We start from the raw sequence: 26,684 nt of genomic DNA on the forward strand, positions 1-26,684 counted from the left end.
TCTTTAGTATCAATACGCGACAGACTTGTGCAATTTAAAAAATTGTACATAGAGCATACTTCATGCCTCATAGGCTCCATATGATGGCCACAGATATTTCGCCACCATGTTGGCAGTGCTTCGCCCGGAGATTTCTTGCACATCTTTTGGCACTGTCCCAGGATCAGGAAGTACTGGGAAGAGGTTCTGGCTCTGAAAGATCTGGTCGCCTCAACCTCGATTCAGCCATCAATGGAAGCATGTTTATTGGGGCCGATAGATAATGTGCTGCCGGTTGCCAAGAGAACACCGATAGGACTGCTCCTTTTTTTATGCCAGGAAAAAATATAGCCATGCAATGGAAGAAACCCTCCGCCCCATCTTTAGCTCAGTGGAAATGATTAGTAAATGACAATCTTCCCTTATACAAAGATATGTATGCGATGACACACACACACACACACACACACACACACACACACATATACATATATATATATATATATATATATCGTACATGGCTAGCTGAACCCTCGACAGCCTAATTAAATGAGTCACTACCGTTTTTAATGGATTTGGTGTACCAGATTGTTTATGTATAAAGGTATGCGGGCAAAATGTTACTTATTCCAAATATACAATTGTTAGAGGGCATTATGTATCATTGCAATGAGCGGCACCACCTTAAATATGGGGTACATTTGCCGTATTCGTACTTGCCTCCTGCTGTATTCTTACAAGATTAGGAGTGGACCCCTCTGAATAGATGTTCTGCAAATCTTTTGTTAAGCACTTTGTGTATAAAATGGCAACAGATAAAAAAAAAAAAAAAAAAAAACGCACACACACAAGACAGTGGTCAAACTAGAATTAAAGTCCTATTACTTCCACAGTAGGTGTAAGGGTGGCATAGTCTAAATGGTAAAATGAACATCACAACAATATGCTTCATATAGAAAGACCTTTTTATTTATAATATAAAGAATATAAAAACACTTTATAAAACTAAACACATACACATAAGCATAGTGGAGATCTAAATAGAACATATGTTTAGGTTATCAGTGCTGTAAACCAGCAACACGAAAAAGCAGCATCAGGCACTTAGCACACTTTTTAGAGTTTCAATTACTTCTGTGATTGCGGACACGCTGGTTCAGTAAAAAAACAAAAAGTTGAGAGAGACACACATACATATTAAAGGAGAAATTTGCATTATCTTTTAGCATAACCCTACTTCCCATGAGTTAAACAAACTACCTCCCCTGCCCCAGATGTATACTTACCTGAATCAGACAGCTACAGCCCACACAAGCTGCAGATCCCCTGGCTATAATCTGCCTTGTCCACACAGTCAGTCCTCAGACTTCTATAGATCCATGTCCCAGTGTTTCCAGTATCAGCAGATAACCCCATAGAAGAATGTGGGGATCAACTCTGAGTTGCAAAGTGTGAGGTGTAGCCAAAACAAAAGAAGAATCTGAATATTGTATTGCAGCAGCTGTCTAAATTTAGGCAAGTATACATCTGGGGCAGGGAATGGTGTTCCTTTGCTCGGGGAGGCATCTGAAATATGGTTCTCTTCATATCACAGAAGAAACTGTGCTCTACCCAGTACAGCATTACCGTACACAGTATAGCATTGCATAAAAATGACATGCCATCCCTACTCATGTCCCCGTGTGCAGGGAAACCTTTCGCATTCATTCCAAATGTTTGGCCAATACATGGCACCAATGAATGATCACATCATGAAAAAAAAAAAAAAAAATTAAATATAAATATATATATATATATCCATTTTTTAAGACATCTGTACAGGGGGAAAAAAATAAAAAACATAGGACACCATTGCACATGTCCTGGCCTCTGATACATCTTGAGCCTCCTGCATTTGCTAATTAATTATTGTAAAATAGTTTGAAAAGAGCTCTTCTCCACAATGTATGTCTCTAAAAGCGACAAGAATGATGCACCTTACCGGCCTGCAATAGATAAAAGATTATGCCAATCAATACACTGACTAAAAATGTGAAAGGACTGGACACACTGTATGCATTTGCATTTTCTATACATCTTGCTGGACTTTGCATTTTGTCAGTGGAGTTTGTGGCAATGATGAAGAATAATCAATAATCCACTTTTTTTATACATATCAACTGACAGCCATTTCTAGTTTTTATCTATTCTATTCTTGGTCCAATTGATCTTAAAGCCCAACTGAACTTTCAGTTTAAATTTCTAGGTGCATCAAAGCAAAAGATGTTTAATGTCTTCCAGTTCATTATTTTTTTTAATTTAATTTACAAAGCAGGCACAATCTGACTAGAAAAGCCCCTCTCCTGCCAGCATGCTGTAGATAAGGACCCTTGCTCTCTGTATGGAAGCAGTGATATCTATGCACAGGCCCAGCATATACATAGAAAATAATCATTTAACATTTAAAATAATCACATTATGTTGCTTTGCAGCCTGAAATGAAGACAGATTTTTTTGTTTTATCCCTCTGTATTTACTAGCGCAGCTTATAACATCCAAGTGAAAAATAGAACACCAACATGTCTGAAAAAAGAAAAATACAAAGCAGAATCACTGGGTTGGAAAAAGGATCAGAAACGTCAGTATATTGTTGGACCACATTTTGCTTTAATTCCAGCCTTTAGTCTGTTGGGATATGTCTCTACTAACTTTTCACATCTAGACTTTGCAATATTTGCCCACTCTTCTTTGCAGAACGGCTCAAGTTAAGTTACATTTGATGGTGACCATTTGTGGACTGCAGTCTTCCAATTCATTAAGATTTTCAATGGGGTTTAAGTCTGGGCTCTGACTAAGCTATGCAGCAAGGTCCTTCACCAATTTTTTCTCCTTCAACCATTGTGTGGTCATTTAATTATTTTGCCTCAACAATGTCGGACAAAAATCCAAAAAAGCCCACTATCCAAATAACATCATTCTTACAGCAAATCATGGAGGTGGTAATATCCTGTTATGGGGGTGTTTCTCTGCAGCAGGGACTGGAGCACTTGTCAGGATAGAAGAATGTATGGGGCAAAATACAGCCAAATTCAGGAGTAAAATCTGCTGCCAGAAAGTTGTCAATGGGAATAAGGTTTACAATGACCCAAAACACGCGGCAAAAATGACCACAGTGGCTGAAAAAGAAAAAGGTGGTTCAACAAAATACTGACACAAGGGGGTGATACTTTTTCCAACTCAGTGATTCTGTTATTTATTTTTTCCTGACATGTTGATGTTATATCTTTCACTTGGATGTTATATGTGGCACTGTGGCGCTCTCAATTTAACAGATGCACGAGTTTTGATAATTGTAGAGTTTCTGTGGCTCCCTAGCCCTGACTGCTAGCATCTAACGATATTTTCCAAGTGCCATAGCCTTTTTAGTTTGAAGGTTACAAAAGGGGTGCAAGCATCTACTGAGAACAAGTCACCTGACAATAAGTGGCAGTAGACAAAGCATGGCTGCCGCTATAGGGTATAAAGCTGGAGAGTGCACTATTAGTCACACTTCAGCAGAGAAACCAATCAGCTTACAGGTTTTATTGCCAAAGCTTAATTGAACAAGCTGAGGTTACAAGCCAATTGGTATCTTTGCAGAAGTAGGACTCATTTTGCACTCTGTAGCTTTATCAAATAAACTCCTATGAGACTATAGAGGTCACTAACCTCAAGTACACACAACATATAGTATTGATATGGTGTCAGAGACATAGGTGATTTTTTTTAATGAAGTAGTTCTGCTGGGACATGTTGTGGAGTGGTTGAAGGAATTCTCCATGTAAAAGTAAAATTTCGACTAAATCTTCTGAAAAGTCCTCAGATCCTACAGCAAACACACTGGCACCCATGCTTATGCCATTTTGTGTGTGCCTACAATACTGCAAGGGATCCTATCTTCATTATTATAAACATGGACTTGTTTATGTAAGCAATGACAAAACAGATACGTATAATAAGATTTGACAAGCGCTAATAATGAAACATATACTAACCCTTCACTCTCATGAGAATAGCATATATTCGGGATGTATTGTCGTAGTTCCACTGGGAATGTGTCAGGCACATCAAATTCCTGGTAGCACACGTTAGCTTCCTTCTCTGTGGAAAGACGTGACAGATCAGTCTCCTGGGATTAAAACACATGTTAATTTTGACCACTTGGGCTGGATTCACACCTATATTTAGTGTTTTTTTGCATTTTGCAGATTTGCACTACAGAACATGTTCCATGGGAAACCATGTTAAATGGACTCTGGTGCAAATCTGCAAAATGCAAAACGCACTAAAACTGCATAAGTGTGAATCCAGCCTAAAAGGCCGGAAGAATTTACCCCTTAATTACCAGACCATTTTTTGCAATACAGCACTGCGTCGCTTTAACTGACAGCTGGGCTGTTGTGTGATGTTGTACCCAAACAAAGTTGACGTCCTTTTTTCCCCCCACAAATAGAGCTTTCTTTTTGTGGTATTTGATCACCTCTGCGGTTTTTATTTTTTGCGCTATAAACAAAAAAAAAAAAAAAAAAGCAACAATTTTGAAAACAAAAAAAGAAAAAGAAAAAAGAAAATAAATTTCTTCATCAGTTCAGGTTGATATATAGTCTTCTAGGTATTTTTTGGTAAAGAAAAAAAAAAAAAAAACACGCAATAAGTGCATTTGTACAGGAGTATCATATTAAAATATAACAAAGTATAACTGAGTTCAGTGGTAGGAGTATATTACTAGTAAAACCAACAAAATTGCTTTGTGATCAGCCGATCATTACATCGATGGTCTATTTAGAAATACTCTGAGTTTGTGTAGAAAAATCTATTATTTCGTTTGAAAAGAAGAATGAAATTGTGGGCCTCTGAGGGAATACACACATTTTATTTGCAGTAAGACATAGGGGTTACGAGTCTAAAGAAAGAGAGAGTACTCAATAAGCAAGTGACTGTTCTGTGCTTCAATAAAATAGTGGACTCCAGCAAGAAACGGGAAACACTAAATTTTAGTAAAAGTGGTCAGCCTTCGCGCCGCTAAGTGGTAATAAGTGACTAAAGTGGAACAAAATCCAAAATCAGATATAATGAAACACAGATGCTGTGAAAAAGAGCCTGAGTGATATAAAGTGCAAATGCTAACTAAAAAATGCAGCAGGACAAAATAGTGAGCACAAACTATCAAATAATGAATATAAAGGGGTGGGTCCTGCGCAAATCGTGCCACTCAAATAAAATACACAAATTCAAAATAATATAAATATGTGCATACATACAATGCCGTGAAAAAAAATATAGTCCAAAAAACAGCACGCATAAAAATATATAAAAAATATATTAAAAAATGGAAAAAAGGTTTAATGATAGAACAATAATAAAATGTCCGCTACTCAAGGCTCCCAGAACTCTCACCTTTAAACGAAGTGAATAAGCAAATCAAACAAACTCCAGGATTCTCTTATTTCATTCATAAATAATAAATAATAGCCATCAAGCAATCCAAAGGAGGGATGCAATGATACAATTCCGCCACTAGAGGGCCAGTCCCAGCTTCCAGAATAGCTGAAATGGATCTTCACTTCTATTTCACAGTGTATGGCTCAAAATAAGAGAGAGGAGGGGGAGAGAGAGAAACAGGAGACTTCCATAGTGTAGTAGTTTAAAAAACGGCAGGTAAATTTATTAAAAAGCAGTAAAGACTCTCACATTTTAATTGCAAAAACAAGCACAATCAGGAAGAGGGTATAATGACAACTTCCTCCCGCCTTACTCTACTTCCGGTTCGTCCTCTGGCCAATCCCTACGCGTTACGTCATGTGACTTCTTCATGGGGATCAGAGGACGAACCGGAAGTAGAGTAAGGCGGGAGGAAGTTGTCATTATACCCTCTTCCTGATTGTGCTTGTTTTTGCAATTAAAATGTGAGAGTCTTTACTGCTTTTTAATAAATTTACCTGCCGTTTTTTAAACTACTACACTATGGAAGTCTCCTGTTTCTCTCTCTCCCCCTCCTCTCTCTTATTTTGAGCCATACACTGTGAAATAGAAGTGAAGATCCATTTCAGCTATTCTGGAAGCTGGGACTGGCCCTCTAGTGGCGGAATTGTTTCATTGCATCCCTCCTTTGGATTGCTTGATGGCTATTATTTATTATTTATGAATGAAATAAGAGAATCCTGGAGTTTGTTTGATTTGCTTATTCACTTTGTTTAAAGGTGAGAGTTCTGGGAGCCTTGAGTAGCGGACATTTTATTATTGTTCTATCATTAAACCTTTTTTCCATTTTTTTATATATTTTTTATATATTTTTATGCGTGCTGTTTTTTGGACTATATTTTTTTTCACGGCATTGTATGTATGCACATATTTATATTATTTTGAATTTGTGTATTTTATTTGAGTGGCACGATTTGCGCAGGACCCACCCCTTTATATTCACTAAATTTTAGTAGCATCATTAACATGAAATGTATGTTCTTTTAATAAAGCGTCATTAAACCTAAATTATAAACTGTCAATACATGTAATGTTACATTGTGTTCATACAGTTGTGCTCAAAAGTTTGCATACCCTGGCAGGGCTGGACTGGGACAAAAATTTGGCCCTGGACTTCATCCAGACCAGCCTACTTTAATTTTGCAAACATGCACAAAAACAGGCAGCCAATAGCCCCGAGTTCACGAACAACCCCAGGCCTTGGGAGTCAGGGCTAATAATGGTCATCAGTAACAGAGACCCAGAGCTTTTTGGGGGCCCACTCAGGTTGGGGGGGGGGGGTGGTATACAACCAGGTGAGGGGAGGACTCACTTTCTGAGCGTCTTGACCAGAGTACCCTGTAACCAGCTGCATCCCAATCCCCTGACCCCCAAAGCCCCATGATGAGCCTGATAGTACTTCTCTCTCAGGTCCCCCAGTCGGGCAGGGAGGAGAAGCCGGCAGATGATCTCTGCACACAGAAGATGATCGCAGGACCGGAGGGGAAGTAGTATTAGTCTGGCGGAGTGCCTCCAATCCATCTCCTGGCCAGAGGAACAGAGTCCTGTGGTGACTGTGCCAGGTGCCCGATCAGACAATCGGGCTCCTAAGATATCTCAAATTACACTATTGAGTCTTTCCCTCTGAGGTGTGGCGCCAGAACAGAGAAGATTGAGGAGGTGGTGGGTGGAGTTTAGTCCTAGGCCTCCTCCGCTATGAATGCTGAGTGTGTGATGTCACTGGTTGCTAGACACCAGGCGGTAGGCATTCCTAGCAACCAGTTAGTACAATGTAGCTGGTAGGGGGGCTAGCTGTGTTAGTTGCATTCCAGGACACTGTAGTTCCAGAATAAAGGTGCCCGGGACCTGGGACAGACATGCCAAATGGCACCCTAAAACCAGCCCCCTGAGCCATCGGCCCACCAGGAAACTCCCGGTAGTCCCGATGGCCAGTACATGCCTGTACCCTGGCAGAAATCATGGAATTTTGGCATTGATATTGTAAATATGAATGGTTATACCTTTATGTAAAGGATAGTGATCATATAAATTAAGCCATTTATTATGACATAATTGTTTGGCTCCTTTTTAAAGGTTGATAACAAATCACCAAATGGCTCAGATCAAAAGTTTACATACCCTTAAATATGTGTCCCTGGTACAGACACACAAGGTGACACGCACAGGTAAAATGGCAATTAAAAAGGTTAATTTCCCACATATGTGGCCTTTTAAATTTCAATTAGTGTCTGAGTATAGTCAATAAGTTTGTTAGCTCTCACGTGGATGCATTGAGCTAGCCTGCTCAGTGCACCCACGCAAGAGCCAACAAACTCATTGACTATTTATACACAGACACAGATAGAGCCATGGTCAGAAGAAGAACGGTCAAAAAGACCTGCATAACAAGGTAATGGAACTTTTTAAAGATGAAAAATGATATAAAAAGAGATCCAAAAGCCTTGAATATGCCAGTCAGTACTGTTCACTTAAAGTGGAACTGCAGTCTGCTCACACAATTTGTAATAATCACATAATTTTTTTGCCATTCTGAAGCTTCCCTTCAATCACTTTGCATATTTTATATATACTGTGATTCTGTACATCCCAAATCTCCCTTCACTGAGTCTGGCTGCAATCATTGTAACTGGGCAGCTGAACCTGCTGCCTGTTCACTTCCTGGATTTACAGACACACACCTCCAGCTCTGCAGCTCTGATTGGCCCTCTTATGACTCATCCTTCCTCCGTTCCTGGCAAACTCAGAAGAGAGAGCTGTGCATGATTTCCAACGCCAAGGCATTTTTCCACACAAGAAACAGAGTGGGCTGTATAAGGTATTTACAGGCAGAAAAAAAAATTGTTTTACTGTCCAAAGTTAAAACAAGGGCAGAAAGATGAAAAAAGATGTAAAGATGAAAAAATTACTGAAGTTCCGCTTTAAGAAGTGGAAATTTCAGGGATCTCTTGATACCAGGCCAAGATCAGGAAGACCAAAATATATTGCAGCCACAACTACAAGAAGAATGGTTCATGATACAAAGAAAACCCCACAGGTAACCTCAGGAGAATTACAGGCTGCTCTGGGAAAAAAATAAAAAAAATAGGATTTTTATTCTCACTTTAAAATCCTTTTCTCTTTCGTTCATTGATGGACACAGCTCCAGTAATCTTGACCATAGGGTTATTACACCACCTTCAGGAGAGGACTAGGCAGAACATGTAATACATGTGGGAAAAAAAAAAAAAAACACTTTACAGTTCCGCCCAGCGGGCGATCCCTCTGGTAATAACACCTCAGCCTGCTTATGCAGCCAAGTACGTTAACAAGCAGTATAACGTAAACCAATAGGAGGGGAGGGTGCTGTGTCAATGAACTTCAGAGAAATGGATTTTACAGCGAGTACAAAAATCCTATCCTATCCAGTAATCTTGACCGTAGGGACGTCCCCAAGCAGTGTCATAATGAGGGGTGGGAACAGCGATATAACTTCACCCACAACCAGCAGTGCTCATTAACAGGGGAGTCACCATCTTAACTAACCGCATCAGAACTTGCGGTCAAATGCAACTGCATTAATACTCAAATTAACAGTTTTTTTTAAAACAGAAGAGAGTGCAGAATTGCAACATTACACGGCCGCCTGCAAAACTTTGTGGCCAAAGCAGGCATCATACGATGCGCTTACATCCACTTTGTAGAATTTTGTAAAAGTGTGAACGGACGACCAAGTCGTCGCCTTACACACTTGAGCGACTGACGCTTGATGTCGGAAAGCCCAAGAGGTTCCAATTGCCCTGGTGAAATGGGCCGTGACAGGAAAGGGGGGCACCTGCCCCTTCAAGGTATAGGCCTGGACCACAATCTGTAGAGAACGCCATCCCTTTTTTTGGACCAGCTACCAAAACGAACAGAATCCGATTTCCGGAAGGGAGCCGTGGCAGACAAATATACCCTTGGAGCCCGGACCACGTCCAGGGAATGAAGGGCCAACTCTTTAGGACGTGTCGGTTTAGAACACAGAGATGCTAACACAATGTCTTCATTGATGTGAAAAGTCGAAACCACCTTCGGTAGAAAAGAAGGTTGCGGAAGCAACACCAACTTATCCTTGTGGATAACCAGATAACCACTTGCAGACAAGGCTGCCAGTTTCGAAACCCTCCTGGCCGATGTAATGGCCACTAGGAAGACCATTTTCTGAGAGTCAACAAGAGAATTTCCCCGATGTTCTCAAAGAGCAGTTTCTGAAGCGCCGACAGCACCAGGTTCAGATCCCAGGGAGGCAAGGGTGGTCGCACCGGGGGGGGGGGGGGGGACTACATGCCTAACCCCTTGTACAAAAGGTGCTCACCAGAGAGTGAGACGCCAGGGGTCGCTGGAAAAAAAAACAGCCAAAGCTGATATCTATCCCTTAAATGGTGCTTAAAGCCAATTTTTGGTCTACTCCTCACTGTAGGAACAGCAGGATCCTGGAAACGGAATAGGTGCGGACGCCACCCCATCTCCTCACACATGGAGATATAGGCCTACCATGTATGATGGTATATCTTCCAAAAAGAAGATTTTCGTGCCCTCAACATAGTTGAAATCACCAGAGATCACAAATGAACCTGAGATCTATGGCCAACCCAACAACAAATTCATCCCGTAAAAGATTACGATATGGTGGAGGTACTCCACCTGCCAACCTTAAGAAAGATAAAAAGGCACCTAAGACCCTTAAAACTACACATGCACCCCCTACACAAGCACTTAGTGATACTCCTCTGCCCCCAGAGGGAGCAGCTGGCCACTCTACCTTACACGGCACTATTCCTAAAGTGCTTAACTCTTCACTGTTAATAAATACACAAAAGTTAATGATGATCAAATTTTTTTAGATCTCAAGAAACAAGCGAATCTAGATTCTTACATTCTCAAACCCACACCAACCCTATCACACACTCCCAACCCGACACCGACCACAACATTGTAAACCTGACTCCTTTTCGGATAACGAGTTGTCAGTACTTCACCTGGGCCTAGGTTTTTGCCCACTGGAAAGATTGAAAGTTAATGAGACTATTAAAGATTTATATCTTTTTGCCCGTAACCTTACTTTCAAATTTATGTTTGATAAGGACCGCACTAATTTAGACCTTGAACGCCAATTGACAGAATGTACCAAACATTTTACTATGGCAGAATTCCGGGCATTACGGGATTTGATGCTTCTCTATGATGAGGGTGCCATAGAATATTCTTATTCCCCTTCTTCACAAGTTACTAATCCCCATTCACTCCTATCATCTAATATTATTAGACCTGAATCGACCCTTAAAAAATTTCGTCTACGTTCACGTAGATTCCCGGATCTTATGACATGCCCTACTATTTGGGCTTTTCTTCAAGCCACCATTAAGGAGCTTAAAAGACAACAATGGCATAAAATCAGTCCCAATTTAAACCCTCGGCAATCTCGAGCACTTAGATCTTTACAAAGGCATACAGATCTGGTTGTTAAACAATCTGATAAAGGTGGTAATATCATCCTTATGACACACAACCAATATCAAACTATGTGTATGACTATCCTTAATAACCGTACGTGGTACCAACCAATTGATCAATCTGTTACTGTGTCTTTTCACCAGGAACTCTGTGTCCTTTGCACTGAGGCCCTTCTATCGGGCCTCATTGACAAGGACACTTTGGAGTTCCTGGTCCCAAAATTTCCTATAGTTCCCACTTTTTATGCCTTACCTAAAACCCACAAAAATGTACATACTCCTCCAGGTAGACCAATTGTTTCAGGGATGGGTTCATTAACAGATAACGCTAGTAAACTAGTGGATGCCTGCCTAATGCCCCATGTACGAAGCTTACCTTCTTATATCAAGGATACTACGGATCTGCTTCAACATTTGGATGGGATACAGATCTCTCCGGTCGCCCTCCTCGTGGCAATGGATATCAAGGCGTTATACTATAGTATCCCCCAAGAGCAGGGCGTCCGGATGGTTGGATCCTTCCTTCGCTTTTTTTTTTTTTTTTTTTTTCTTTTTTTCTCCACATCAGAAATCCTATGCAAGAGACTTAATCACCTTTCAGCTCATTTATGTCTCAGCATGATTCCTCATCATCGTGGCTTATGATGATTATTTCCAATCTTCTTTATTAAGTTTTCCATCAAAGGTTACAAAACGTTCTAAAAACAAAGAAACTAACTAACAACAACAGCCTAATTTTACTCCTTCAACTTTTCCCCCCATACTCCTTTCCACCCTCCCCTCTCCCCCCCAGTCCCCTCCTCCCTCCCCCTCCTTCCCCTACCCCCCCCCAACCCTCCCCCTCCCCCCTCCCTCACATAAGCACGAGGATTACGGTAAACCACCACCACAACACCTATATCACCCTCTACTAATTCCTTTTAATCAATAGGATAACCCATCTCATTTATCCAGGGCCTCCAGATTTCTTTCCACTCTCTAAAGTTCCCTCTCTTTACATATAGTGTCTTCTCTTTCCATACTAATTCATTAATACTTTGGGTCCATTCACTCACCAACGGGGCCCTCTCAGCTTGCCATCTTTGCGCGATCAGCCTACGTGCTTGGAACAAGCAACGTACCACTGCCGCCGTTGTACTTTTTGATTCTCTCCGCTCCTGTCTACAACCCAGCACACACAGGATCGGATTCATTACCAGTTCTAACTCATAGATCTTATTGATAGTATCCACCACCTCCCTCCAATACCGAAATAACTTTGGGCAGCGCCACATCATGTGGAGAAGGTCCCCCTGTCCCCGACATCTAGGGCAGTTATCGTCGGCTCTCCTGCCAAACAGGTATAGTCTCTTGGGTGTATAATAGGCCCTGTGTATTAACATCAAGTGTGAGATCCTTTGAGAGGGGGAGACCGACGTCACCGGCCCTAGCTCCATTATTCTCCTCCACTGTACCTCTGATATTTCCCCTATGTCCTCTTCCCACTTCCTTTTTAAGTTCGGGTGATCAACTTCCAGGTTTTGGTTCATACCTAACTGGTTATAAATTTCTGATATACACCCACTTGCCCTATCCGTTGTAAGTAATTTCCAAAGTAGGGGTGTTTTATCCCACCGTATCGTGTGCCCCCCGAACTGTGCTACTAAGGCGTGTCTCACCTGTAGATAACTAAAGTATGATTGTTGGGGTATATCATAGATCTGCTTTAAGTCCGGGAATGTTCTTAGGGCCCCTCCGTCGTAGAGTTGGATCAATTTGGTTATGCCTTCCACTTCCCACCTTTTAATCTTACCTATTTTAAATAATTCCGGTAGATTTTTATTGTCCCAGAGTGGTGTAAATTCTAGCAGCCCTGTGTAGCCCATTTTTAATTTCACCGTTTTCCATATCTTGCCCAGCATCTTAGTTACAGAGTTACTGTGCTGAAAGGAGTCTGCCTCCAAGGCCTCGGCCATAAGTTCGTGTGGTGCTCCTACCATCCTGATCCCTCCCCTTAACTTTCTTCCCTGCTCCGAGTCGCAACCCGCCAGATGCTGCAGCTGCGCCGCCAGGTAGTAATTCCTGGGGTGTGGCACCGCCAAGCCTCCTCTATCTAACGGTAACTGTAACGTCTGGAGTCGTATCCGGGCTGTGCCCTTCCTCCAAATAAGCTCCCGGAAGAGGGTGTCCAGTTTTTTGAACCACTTTTTGCATATCCATACCGGTGCATTATGTAAGACATATAGCAATTGTGGCATCCATATCATCTTTATCAGGCTGGAGCGACCCATCACTGATAACGGCAGCCTACTCCAGACGTCACACTTAGACCTAAATCTATTCAGCAGTGGAATTAAATTTTTGTTGATGTACTGATTAGGGTTCACTGTCAAATATACACCAAGATACTTCATAGCATCTACCACCCTCACCTGTATCCCCCCCGGCGCAGCCGCCCCGTCCAGGGGGTCGACCCGGAGCAGCTCAGACTTCCCCCAATTTATGGCCAATCCTGAAAATTTTCCAAAGCCCTCTACTAAGGTAACTGCCTGACTCAGTGACGGACCCGTATCCCCCAGGAAGAGTAGGACATCGTCCGCGTATAAGGCAATCTTTTCCTGTCTCTCCCCCTTTCCTTGAAATCCTTTAATCCCGGGGCTTTCCCTAATCGCTATTGCCAATGGCTCTATAGCCAACGCAAAGAGCAAAGGAGACAGCGGGCAACCTTGCCTTGTCCCTCTGCTCATTTCGATCTTTTCAGAATACCTGCCATTAACCCTTACCCTAGCGCTTGGGGCGTTATACATCAATTTGACCCAACCAACAAAGGAAGGGCCCAGACCTATTTTCTCTAGCACACGCCAAAGATACTTCCACTCCAGGCTATCAAAGGCCTTTGTTACATCCAGGGACATTATAGCCCTTGCCCCTATATTCTCTGAGGGGATCTGCATATTTAAAAAAGTCCTTCTAATGTTCATGCTAGTAGACCTTCCCGGGATAAATCCCGTTTGGTCAGGGTGTACTAACTTTGTGATGAAATGATTCAGCCTATTTGAAAGTACCTTGGCCAAGATTTTTTCATCCGTATTTAATAACGAGATTGGCCTGTATGAGGCCACTTCCAGAGGGTCCTTATCCGCTTTGGGGATCACAATGATAGTTGCCTCCGTCATCGAGTCAGGCAGTTGTCCTTCCCCCAGTGTACCCATTAAGGTCTTATGTAACTCTGGGAGCAGCAATTCTCCATAATGTTTATATATTTCTACCGGGAGTCCATCCGGGCCCGGGGCCTTTTGATTGGGCATCCCAGCCACTGCTTGCTGTAATTCCTCAATAGTTATCGGGGCATCTAATACTTCCCTCTCCTCCTGAGTAAGAGTCACCATTTCCAGGCCTTGCAGAAATCTATCTATTTCCCCTTCTTCCCCTACTCCTTGTGATCGGTACAGCTCCCTATAAAAATTCCCGAATGTTTCTACTATCTCCTCTCCCCTTTGGGTCGGTTCCCCATTTGAGGCTCTGATGCTAGAAATGGCTGAGGGAGGGGCGTTTGTTTTTACCAGCTGAGCAAGCAGTCTGCCCACCCCCTCTCCTTCTCCAAAATACCGTTGTTTCAAAAAAATTTGTTTACTTTCTTCTTTTTTTATGATTGCTGTCTTATAACCTTGTTGTTTGTTTAACCATATTTTTTGATTTTCTGGGGTTGGGTCCTTTACATAGTTGTTTTCCGCCTCTAATACTTCCTTCCTAATACTCTCCTCCCACATCCTGGATTTTCGCTTCATCCTTGCTACCTGCTGGATCAGGGTACCTCTAAGAAAGGCCTTTAAGGTATCCCAGATTACGGTAATTGGGGCGGTACCCACGTTAAAACCGATAAACTCGCGTATTTTTGACATAACTTCCTCTTTATCCTTTATTAGTTCCAACCAAAAGGGACTAATCTTCCAGTTCGGTTGAGTTTTTTTCACCCCTGTGCATAATACTACCCTTACCAAGGAGTGGTCCGATATCCCCCTGGGCATATATTCTATATCTCTTACGTTTTGTGCCGTCTCTGTATTTCCTAATGCCATATCTATTCTAGAGAGGGTGGCGTAGGTTCCCGACAAGCAGGAGTATTGCTTAACTTTCGGATTTCTCTCTCTCCACAGGTCCATTAACCCAATTTCCTTCAAAAAAAGGCTCAATCTAGTTTCTCCCATACCCCGGGGTCGCACTTTAGGGGGAAATCTGTCCATATCTACATCGAGAACTTCGTTGAAGTCTCCCAGCACTATAATCGGGATACTTTCTTTATCCCCAATAAATTCCATCAATTTATATACAACCTCCATTTTAAACGGTGGGGGTATGTATATATTTGCCAGGATGCAGTAGCTACCCTCCAATTTACCATACAAAAAAACATAGCGACCTAGTTCGTCAATGCTGACCTGCCTGCAGGAGAAGCTCACCCCCTCTTTTATTAACACACTCACCCCTCTTGAATAAGAGGAATATACTGAGTGATACTGCTGTTGAAATCTCCTGTTGTTCAGTTGTAATTTAGACACATTTGTTAGGTGAGTCTCCTGCAGGCAGACCAGCCCCAAATCGAACCTCTCCAACATAGCAAACACTGCCGCCTTTTTTACTGGGGTACCCAAGCCCCTCACATTCCAGGACCCGGCATTAAGAGTTTTAGCCTGTGTCATCTATGCTATCAGGTGAGAGAGAAAACAGGCCTAGAAGAGGGGGACTCCACACAGCTAAATAACACAAGTGTATATACAACTTGAAATACGTAAACCCTACCAGAGTACCCCTCTTCAATAAATACACCAACCCCGGTTTCACCTCCAATCAAATTTTCCAAATTTAGTGTAATTGTATTTGTGCCTTAAATTTAAATTTAACCCTTAAATGTGTTACCCTGTAACATAACTTAATATTATTTATCTTATTTATCTTATTCTGCTGTGCGTTTATCGTGCTATAATCATGTTTTACCTTCACGTGATTTTCTTTAAACATTTTTCCCCTCCCCATCCCATCCACCCCCCAGCATCCCCCAAACCACCCCTCTCCCCTTTCCCTCCCTTTTACCCCCCCCTCCCCCGCTACCCAACCCTCCCTCCCTGCCCTCCACCTATCAAGGTGCTCCCTTAAGGGGTTTACCGTGACCGTAACATCCATACCCCACCTATGCTCACACTCACAACCACCGTCCCCGCTATCCCCCCCCCCCGTCCTATCACACGTATTCCAAGACCGAGTAAATTTTTCTTTTCTTCTCCTTTTCCCTTCCCCTCCCTCCTCCCCTCCCCCTCTTTTCCTTGTAACCTCCCCTCTCCCTCGCTATCTACCCTCCCTCTCCCCCTGGCTACTCCGTAGAGACTCCTTATTATCTTCCAGCCAGTGTAATGCAGTCTCGGTTGACTCAAAAATCTGTGCCCCCTCCGGGGTCATCACGCGCAATCTTGCTGGGTATAGCAGTGCGTATGTTACTTTATATTGCTGTAAGGTAGCTTTAATTGCCCGAAATTCCGCTCTGCGTCTCTGCAATTCAGGGGAGTAATCTGGGTAAAATGAGATCCTTGAACCTTTAAAGGAGGTATTCCCCATTTCCCTCGCCTTACGCATTAGTGTCACCTTGTCTTTGTAATTAAAGAGCTTCAACAGCATAGGTCTAGGGCGGCCTCCAGGCGGCGGGGCTCTAAAGGGGAGCCGATGAGCTCTTTCTATCGCAAAAAATGGTGAAAACCCTTCTCTTCCAAACGTATCTACAAACCAGGACTCCAGAAATTTTATTGCGTCCGGACCTTCACATTTCTCGGGCAACCCCAACATCCTAATATTATCCCTACGAGATCTATTTTCTAATTCGTCTAATTTAGTAGCATAGCTGTCCATTTGTTTTTTCATATTCTTAACTTCCAGCTGTAGTGGATAAATGTCATCTTCTAATTGACTTATTCTCGTTTCCAGCACCGTTGTTCTTTCAACTACTTTTTGAATATCTTGACGTGCTAGTGATATTTCCTCCTTCATTCCTGTAAACTGGAGTGCCAAATCCCCCAGGGACGATCTACATGCGTTTACCACTTGCAGAACATCCTTCAGGGTTGGAGTCTCCTCCTCCGATGTGCCATTACTCACAGCCGGGTCCGGGTCTCCTTGGGTGTCCCGCTGGCTCTTACTACCTTTGCTCTTACACTCGGATACTGTCATGGCCGAAGATGCTATTTGGCCTTGACTTTTTCTATCAGTAGGGCCCCCATGATGAATTTTAGTTTGTGTCGTCTGTCCCCCCTTTGTTGGAGTTTGAACCGGGGTATGCACAAACCGCTCTAATTTTGCTGCAGCTGTAATTGCTGCCTGATTACTTTTTTCCTTTTCCTTTTCTTTAGAGGAGCGAAGGTGTTGTGACCCCGTACCTTCCTGTTGTGCCTGGTCCTCTCCTCGTCGCCTTGACATTTTTCTTTTCTTTTTTTTTTTTTTTTTTTTTTTTTTTTTTTTTTTTTTTTTTTTTTTTTTTCCCTTCTCTCCCCTTAACCTTTACAGCGAGAAAAAAAAAAAAAGGGGGGGATTCCTCCGTCCAGTTCCAGGCTGTTGAGAGGGGAAAGGAAGGAGAGGGAGGAAAAAACGCCAAGAGGGAACAAAAAAACAAAATAAAAAACCACCAATAGGGAAGATCAGGGACAAAGATGCTATGCTATGAGCGGTGGATCCACCTCCCCGGGTAAAACCCAGAAAGTGATCCTAGAAGGCCCTTTATGTAGCACGGATCCTTCCTTAATGAACAGGATATGACCTCATGGCCTTTCAACAAAAAGGGAAAAAATTAATCTAACCAAATGGTGAACTATTTCGATCGCGAACCTTCTCTGACTGCAGTACGAAAGGCATTATATATTTAATGACCTGCAAATGCAAAGCTTTTTATATTGGAAAAACAATCCGGGAATTTATGCAACGAATAGGGGATCACCTTTATTACTTGAGCAATGGAAAATTTACTACTATTGGGAGACATATAGGTCTCCACCACCGTTTTGATACCTCTGTTGTTCAAATTTACATTCTGGAGGTGATCCCCCCAAATCCAAGAGGTGGTGATTGGAACAGAGTGGTCCTACAGAGAGAAACCCTCTGGATTGAACGGCTCAATGCCACCCACCCCCCTGACCGTAACGAAACAATTTCTTATAAACTGTTTCTTTAAATATTCAGTTTGGGTCCAAAAAACACCCCCCTCTCCCTCTTTTTTTTCTCTTTTTGTCTCTTATTTTATTGCTACTCCTCTAGGATATTCAAAATATCTTTTGTATAGATATTTTTTATTATTACTAAAAAATATATGTACTTTATTATTGTATAATTATAATATTTAAATACCAATTAACAACATTGAATTTAAGGTCTTTCCCCTTTTAGGACTTCTCATCCGATGATGCGGTGACAGACGAAGCAAATATTTTTTTTTTCTTTTCTTTCCTTTTTGACTTATATTTTAGGTTAGAGCCCTTTAATTAATTTCCCCCTCCGGCGGACATGTGCTCCTCCTGGCTTTGGTGAGGGGATCCGTCCCCTTCTACAGCTTGCAGGGCTAGCGTGATGGACATCCCGTGTCTTCTTCTCATTTTGGCCCTGCGCACTTCCGCTGTGGTCTTTGACACACCGCAGCTGCGCAGTGTGGAGGCGCTGACTGCGTACACGTCATACGCCGCTGACTTCCGGTCGGCGGACGTGTCTGGCATGGCGCATGTTGGGGAGCCCATAAAACAGCGGCCATTTGACCGCTGTGTTTGGGCGGGTGAACGGACGGTTGTTGTAACTAGAGGACAATACTATATCACATCAGGTAACGTGCTACCCTTATGATTTCCCTCTGGAGATACTATTTTTATTGCCACTATGTTGCCGAATTTTTCTTTAACCACTTCCCGCCCGCCCTATAGCCAAATGACGGCTATAGAGCAGGCACTTTCGTCCAGGAGGCCGTCCCTGGACGTCCTCGTGTTTACTTCCGCAATGCACTCCGCCGCGGGCACGCGCATCGGGGAAGTTCTGTGTTTGCCGTGTCCCCCGGAGACAGGCAAACACAGATCGCTGTAAACGGCCAATCACAGCGCCCATTTACAGCGCGATCGGCGTGTCCAATGTGAGATGATCACATGTAAACATACGAGATCATCTCTCAGCGCCGCTCTCCCTCCTCACACAGACAGCGTGTGAGAGGGGAGAGATGAGCGGCTGCAGCGGCCGTAAGTGGGAAAATAAAAAAAATTTATAAAAAAAAAGTGCCATCCTGCCCCCAGTGCCACCTGTTAGTGCTATCTGTCCCCAGTGCCACGTGTCATCAGTGCCACATAGTGCCATCTGTCATCAGTGCCACATATTCGTGCCATTTGTCATCAGTGCCACCTGTTAGTGTCACGTGCCATCTGTTGTCAGTGTCATCAATGCCACTTATCAGTGCCATCTGTCATCAGTGTCACGCGTCATCGGTGCCACGTATTAGTGCCACCTGTCATCGGTGCCACGTATTAGTGCCACGTATAAGTGCCATCTGTCATCATTGCCACGTATCAGTGCCATCTGTCATCAGTGTCACGTGTCATTGTCCTGGTGCTCCAGGGCCTTCAAAAGTGTAATAGGTAGTCAACAAGTTAGATGTGTAATTTATGCTCCTAGAACACCTGATGGCGCTCCCTGCATGTTGGGCCTCTCTATGTGGCCAGGCTGTGAAAAAGTCCCACACATGTGGTATTGTAATACTCAGGAGGAGTAGCAGAATTTTTTTGGAGGTGTCATTTGTGGTATACACATGCCATGTGAGAGAAATAACCTATTACAATGACAAATTTTGTGGGGAAAAAATGAAAAAATCTTAATTTTGCAAAGAATTGTGGGAAAAAAATGACAACGTCAAAAAGCTCACCATGCCTCTTACTAAATACCTTGGAATGTCTACTTTCCAAAAAGGGATCATTTGGGGGGTATTTGTACTTTCCTGGCTTGTTCGGGTCACAAGAAGTGAGATAGGCCACCAGTACATCAGATGTGATCAATTTTGTGCAATTCGCACCACAGCTTGTAGACTCTCTAACTTTCACAAAGACAAAGTAATATCCACTAATTTGGGTTATTTTTACCAAAGATATGTAGCAGTATAAATTTTGGCAAAAATTTATGAAGAAAAATTAATAATTTTGTCACAGAAACAGAGAAATATGCGTTTTTTTTTTTTTAATTTTCAGTCTTTTTTCATTTATAGCGCAAAAAATAAAAACCCCAGAGGTGATCAAATACCACCAAAAGAAAGCTCTATTTGTGGGGAAAAAAAAGGACAAAAAATACAGTGTTGCATGACTGAGTAACCCTAAAGTGGACCTTCCGCTCATTGGAATCCTCCCCCCCTCCGGCGCCACAATCGGCACCTTTCAGGGGGGTGCAGTTACCTGGATAATCCAGGTAACTGCACCCACTTCCGGGATAGCTCTCTGCGGAAAGGGGCGTAGATCTACGCCCCTTTCCGAAAGTCCCCCGCTGCCTGCTGGGAAACACACAGATCCCAGAGGCAGCGGGTCCATCCTTATTGCGCAGCGCGATTCGCGCATGCGCAGTAGGGAACTGGGAAATGAAGCTGAAAGGCTCCACTTCCTGATTCCCATACCCAAGATGGCGGCGGCAGCACCCAAATGACGATCAAGAGATCGGCTTCGGGTGCCGACATCGCGGGCGCGCTGGGCGGGTAAGTGTCCTTATTTTAAAAGTCAGCAGCTGCTGTATTTGTAGCTGCTGGCTTTTAAAAAAAAAAAAACGGCGGACTCCCGCTTTAAGTGCCCAGTAAGCAAGTGGTTAAACAAGTGTTTGTGTGTGTTTTTTTCTCCCTCTCAGATATAATGATGCCTTACTCCCTATGGTAAAAATTATTTTTGTACCCAAATTGTACGCCATGGGAACCGTTTAAGCACCAGAGAGTATTATCCAACGAAACAATACATATATAAACTTAAAAAACCTGGTAAGGGACTATCAATGAACGGGGGTATAGGTTGGGTTGTTTCCCCTCCCCATTAAAAAAAAAAATTATATAAAATTTTTTTTATCTCCTTTTCTTTTATCAGCACCTGTTTCACCAATCCCCCATGTCTGCCGTAGGGGGAATATAGGGTCCCTGCCACCTGTTAATGTGTGTTTTTCCTTTTTGGCTTTGTCTCTCATTGATTTTCGGGTGAGTTAATCTCCATACCACTTGTAGGTGTTTACATACTCTTATTTAAATGATGTCTTTATTATTTTTATAATTGTTGTTAATGACCTGTATGTTAATTGTTACAATCCTACTTAGATATCCTCCTGAAGAAGCGGTTGGTCCACAAAACTAGTAGAGGAGACCCCCATTCACCACCAGAATCAAATCCTCTCTTTCGAGTGTTTGTACATGCTATATATTCTGGGGTGTATTTTATTTTACTATTGATGTTTTATATATTGTTTTCTTCTATTTTGTCTTTTTGTCATTTTGTATTTTCATTAAAAATTGAAAAATTTTCCTTTTAAATTTCTTTTTTTGCTTTATCATAAAAAGTACCGGTATAGTCCAATTTAACTATTGGTCTGGGTTGGTTAATAGGAGATTAGCATGGACAGCTGTCCAATACCCCCACATCAAATCCCTTTCTATATTCTAAAATTTGTGGATGATGGTACTAGTTAAATCTGTAAAATTCCGCATATCTAAGGAGTTATTTATAATTTCTTGAATAGTTGAAATCAGAGTCCGACAGGCCCCGGTTCCTTAGCACCTGGCTCTCAACAGCCATGCTGTTAAAACCAGCGATGGTAAAGCAGGATACATTGGTAGTCGCCGGGGAGCGACCTCCACTCTGGAGCAGACGTGGTAACAATTTTAGTGGAGAGGGGGGGGAAGGAGTAGGTTAGTCAGTACTGATCCCACGGAGCCACAAACACGTCTGACGTGTTTGCCTAAGGATCTCTTGTCCTGGATACAAATCTCTGCACTTTCCAACTGAGTCGGGAGGCCAAGAGATTAGGGCCGAAACAAGTAAATCGATTATGAAATGAATCGATTACTATTTTCATAATCGATTAATCGGCCACTAACATAATGGGATTAAAAAAAATAAATAAAAAATTAGCCCTTTATAGTACAAAAAGAGCAAATCGCTACTATAAATATTACTTTCACTGCCCCATAATAAAAAATGAACCCCTTACAGTAGCGATTATTTGCTCTTTTTGTACTAATTTTAGTTTTTTAAACCCCATTATGTTACTAAACATCTCAGGCCTGGGTCACACCTCTGTTTTTTGGTGCTTTTTGCAGAAACCCACTACAGTTCATTTACATGGTTTCCTATGGGACACATTCACATCCATGATTTCTTCATATGCTGTATATTTGGAAAAGACAAGGACTTTTTTTTTTTTTTTTTTTTAAGCGCAAAACTGTGCCATTTTGGTTTTTTGGTTCAATATACTTCAATGGAAAATGTAATCATGCGTTTTTGCAGCAATTTATGTTTTTTAATCTGCCCAACAACAAATTGGCCAAAAAAATACGTAAAAATACAAATTGCAGCAAAATTACCTTTTTTTTTTTAAAGGTGATTAATCGAAACAATAATCGGCCAACTAATTGATTATGAAAATAATCGTTAGTTGCAGCCCTACAAGAGATCCACGTCTGGTGTGCCCCACCGCAGGCACAGAAGCCTGGACACCTCCGGATGCAACGCCCATTTCTCCTGGGTCCAGAATCTGGCGACTTAGATAGATAGTCCGTCTGACAGTTTTCTACTCCTAGGATGTAAATGGCCGGTACATGTCGCTCTGCCCACTGAAGGATGTGAGCAACCTCCCATGCTGCAGCCAAACTTCTTGTTCCTCCTTGATGGTTTACATATGCCACCGCCGTGGTGTTGTCTGACTGGATCCTGATCGGACCCCCTCTTAGTCTCATCGACCATGTGGAGAGGCATAGCCTGATTGCTCGGAGCTTGAGCACATTGATCGGCAACTTGGATTCCTCCCCCGACCAGAGATCCTGGGTTGACTGTACTCCCAGTTCTCTACCCCAGCTGGTCAGGCTGGTGTCCGTTGCGATCACTGTCCAATGTAGAGGTAGGAACGACTAAACAGACGGAAGTGCCGGGGATCTCAGCCACCATAGCAGGGAGTCCCCAAATGACTGGCACACCCGAATCTGCCGATCCAGGGATAACAGAGATTTGTCCCATTTTGTCAAGATCTCCTTCTGCAAGACTCTAGTGTGAAACTGGGTGTACGGTACCACCATGAGGCCCAGGACTCGCATGCAGAAGCGCAGCGACGATCACCTGCGATTCATCAACAGCTTCACTGTAGCTCTGAGAGTCTGCAGTTTGTCTGAAGGGAGAAACACTCTCGCTTCCACGGAGTCCAGCAGTAAGCCTAGGTACTCCAGGCGCTGAGTCGGTATCGGCACCGACTTTTTGAGATTCAACAGCCATCCAAATTCCTGCAGGGTTTGCATGGTGACCGCCACATCGTCCTTCAATTCTAAGGGGGAAGCTGCTCTCAGGAGAGAGATTGTCTAGGTAATCCACAATCGTGATCCTGCGTTGTTGTAACACAAAAATTGGAGCCAATACCTTGGGGTAAAGACTCGGGAGTGCTGATGCCAAGCCAAAGGGCAGAGCTACAATCTGGTAGTGGGCTTCCCCTACTGCAAATCGCAGAAAACTCTGATGGCTGAGGCATATGAGTATGTGCAGGTACGCATCCTGGATGTCCAAAGAGGCCAGGGAGTCCCCCTGATGGAGTGCATTGACAACCAAGCGAACTGATTCCATTGAAGGCATTTAGGTCCAAGATTGGACGTACCCCTTTCTTTTTGGGGACTACAGATTGGAGTAGAACCCCTGAAACCTTTCTGATTCTGGAACAGGCACTATCACCCCACGGCTTAGCAGGTCCCTTACTGCCCCCAACAGGGCCTCCCGGCAAGCCGAGAGTAAAGGTATGCTGGAGGGGGAAGAGTCTGTTTGGCGGCCAAGAGAGGAACTCTATCTTGTAGCCCAAGGAAATCAGTTTGCAGACCTATTGGTCTGACAGCCGAGAGGCCCACCGGGCTGCAAACTCCAGAAGGCGACCCCCCCACCCGAGCGACGGCAAACCTTCATGCGGTAGCACTTTTGTTCGCAGGCTTGTTAGGCTTACGGGTCCGTGGGCGCTTTTTTCCACCAGAGATCGTCCTGTCAGACTAGGAGCGTTTAGCCGAAGTCCCGGACGGACGAAAAAGCCTCTTGAGCAGAAAACGAGGGCCCTTGCCTGCAGCGTGGCTCCTTAGTCTTCCTGGCCTGTGGGAGCAAGGTACTCTTCCCACCTGTGACATTCTTAATAATGTCATCCAACGAGGCTCCAAAAAGCCACTCACCAAGGGTAGATCCGTCAAGGCTTTTTTAGATGCCTGGTCCGCAGACTAGCATTTTAGACAAATCAGGTGCCACAGCACCACTGGCGACACTGAAGCTCTGGAGAGCAAAGGAAGCGTATCCAGGGCCGCATCACAAATGTACTTAAGGCCGTGCACTAACTGGTCTGTTAGTTCCACGCAGACAGGAGTAGCCTGCTGCTTCTCAAATTCGCGGTGTGTGCGACACTAGTGCTGTGGCCAGTGCTGGTCGTATTGCTGATCCACAACCGTAAACAAGGATCAGGCCATTGCCTCGGCCTTCTTGTCGGTAGGGTCCTTAAATGCAGTCCCCTCTTATTGGGATCGTGGTTACTTTATTTAACCTCGATACTTGGGGGGGGGGGGGTCCACGACTGGAGGAGCTTACCATTTTTTAAGAAGGCTCTCCTCAAAGGGGTAGCGCACCGCCATTCTTTTAAGGACCGAAAAGGTCCGTTGCAGGCTTCTCCATTCCTTGTATATGAACTTATCAAAATAAAAGTCAGATATGAAAACACCTTAGGTGTACGGGCTGGCTTACTGGACCCAAAAGGGACCGCTACTTCAGTGGAGGAACCTGCTGTATCCTGAATTTTCAGGACATCACGCACAGCTGTGATAAGTGCTCCAACTAGCGATTTGTCCTGCGCGGACCTGGGCGGTGAATCCCCCTCGCTGTCCGATCGGTCCTGGTCAGCGTCATCTGAAACAACACAGCAGGGGCCGTCAGTCTTAGAGTGGCCCCGAGTCTGAGCTCTTTCAGGAGGACGGGGGGGGGGGTTAGGGGGCAGGGGCCGCTTTTTACCACCTTTGTACCCACACACCGCCTCCAACCTGGCAACGAATGTTTCAAGGACCGCCGACAAAGGCACTGCACTGTTTGCTGATGAGCCAGTTGCAATTGCCGGGAGTTCTGGGGAAGAAACTACAGTTTCTGAAGCCATGCTGACCCACCCTGTCTGCCACCCTTGGGGACTTAGGACAGGTGAACAATCCCACCCTCCTAGCTGCTGCAGACTGAGGGGCCCCCACCGCAGTACTCACCACCCCGAGTGCTGCGCCGTTCAGTTATAGGTGTCTGCATCCAGTATCAGCTCCCAGGTGTCCTGAGCGAAAAAACGCGCCGCTCTGGGCAACAGGGACCAGCGAGGAGGATAAAAACCATGCTGAGCTACAACAAAATGGCCACCGGCCGCCCTGTATGAAGGGACAATCACGAGGTAAATGGCCTCCAAACATACTTTCCACTGAGGCACACAGAAAATGGCTGACAAACAACTATAAACCGTGAATGAAGATAGTAATGGCAGCAGAACAGCGCAATGGTGATCAGCAAATGCAGACCTCCAGACACCCAGCGGAGAGACTACAGACACCCAGCGCAGCCCCCAATCTAAGGTCAGAGTCCCCCAGAGGACCTCTGGCTCAGGTACACACCTCTCAGCAGCACATCATGCAGCAACCCCCATGGGGGGGGGAGAGGGAATAGGGACAGGCAGAGAAGAGAGGGACCCCCTAATTGACCGCTCAGAGAATGCCCAGCTGCCCAATCCTGCCAAGGCAGGGAGAGCTCTACATACCATCCGGACGAGCTGGGGACATCCCATCACAGACCCACTCCCGAGCAGTATGGGGTGGCTGCTGGCCACGGCACACTGACAAGGATATCGGTAGTCCGGTCATATGTGTTCCCCGGAAAGTTGCGCTCACCGGCCGCCCCTGGAGCCTGAGGGGCATGTTGTGGCCAACCCAGCACGTAGCTAGGGTCTGCATATGCTCGATGGCCAGGCTTATCCAGCCTGTCACCCAGCCGGCTGTTGATAACAGATCACAGGATCTTAAAATCTTGCGCAAATGGCATAAATTCAGAAAAAAATTCCAGGACCAATGGTCCCGCAGGGAGCCTAGGTCCTTCTTTACTAGGCAGACAAAAACTGAGCTTCAGGAAGCAGGCTGATGGGTTATTACCATGATTACATGTTCTGCCTAGTCCTCTGCTGAAGGTGGCGTAATAACCCTACGGTCAAGATTACTGGAGCTGTGTCCGTCAATAAACGAAAGAGAAAGTGTTGTTTCAAGGAGCACAATACAACGATACTTGAACAAAAATGAGCTGCATGGTCGAGTTGCCATAAAGAAGCCTTTACAACGCCTTCAGATCTTTCCCGGAGGACAGGGAACCACCATGTGACCTCTGAGCAGCAAAAGGTGAAACGAGGTACACAGATGCTTTTTTTCTATATTAAATATAGTGGCATGATCTTTACACAATTAGAAGGGGTGATGGCAATTACACATAGTATGCT

General features: G+C 43.8%; 1 protein-coding gene across 1 annotated transcript in view; it reads right to left on the reverse strand.

Annotated features, from left to right (window-relative positions):
* Positions 1-926: 926 nt before the first annotated feature.
* The window catches only part of SETD9 (SET domain containing 9), a 41,145-nt gene continuing 15,387 nt past the window's right edge, over positions 927-26,684 (reverse strand). The window contains exons 5-6 of the mRNA XM_077462700.1: positions 3,993-4,098; positions 927-1,964 (exon numbers count right to left, since the gene is read on the reverse strand). Of these exons, the coding sequence (XP_077318826.1) occupies positions 1,877-1,964; positions 3,993-4,098 (194 nt within the window). The 3' untranslated portion in view covers positions 927-1,876. The remainder of the gene's footprint in view (positions 1,965-3,992; positions 4,099-26,684) is intronic.

The sequence above is a fragment of the Lithobates pipiens genome, unplaced genomic scaffold, assembly GCF_037356315.1.
Source record: "Lithobates pipiens isolate NorthernLeopardFrog02 unplaced genomic scaffold, aLitPip1_a1.2 Scaffold_3, whole genome shotgun sequence".
NCBI lineage: Eukaryota > Metazoa > Chordata > Amphibia > Anura > Ranidae > Lithobates > Lithobates pipiens.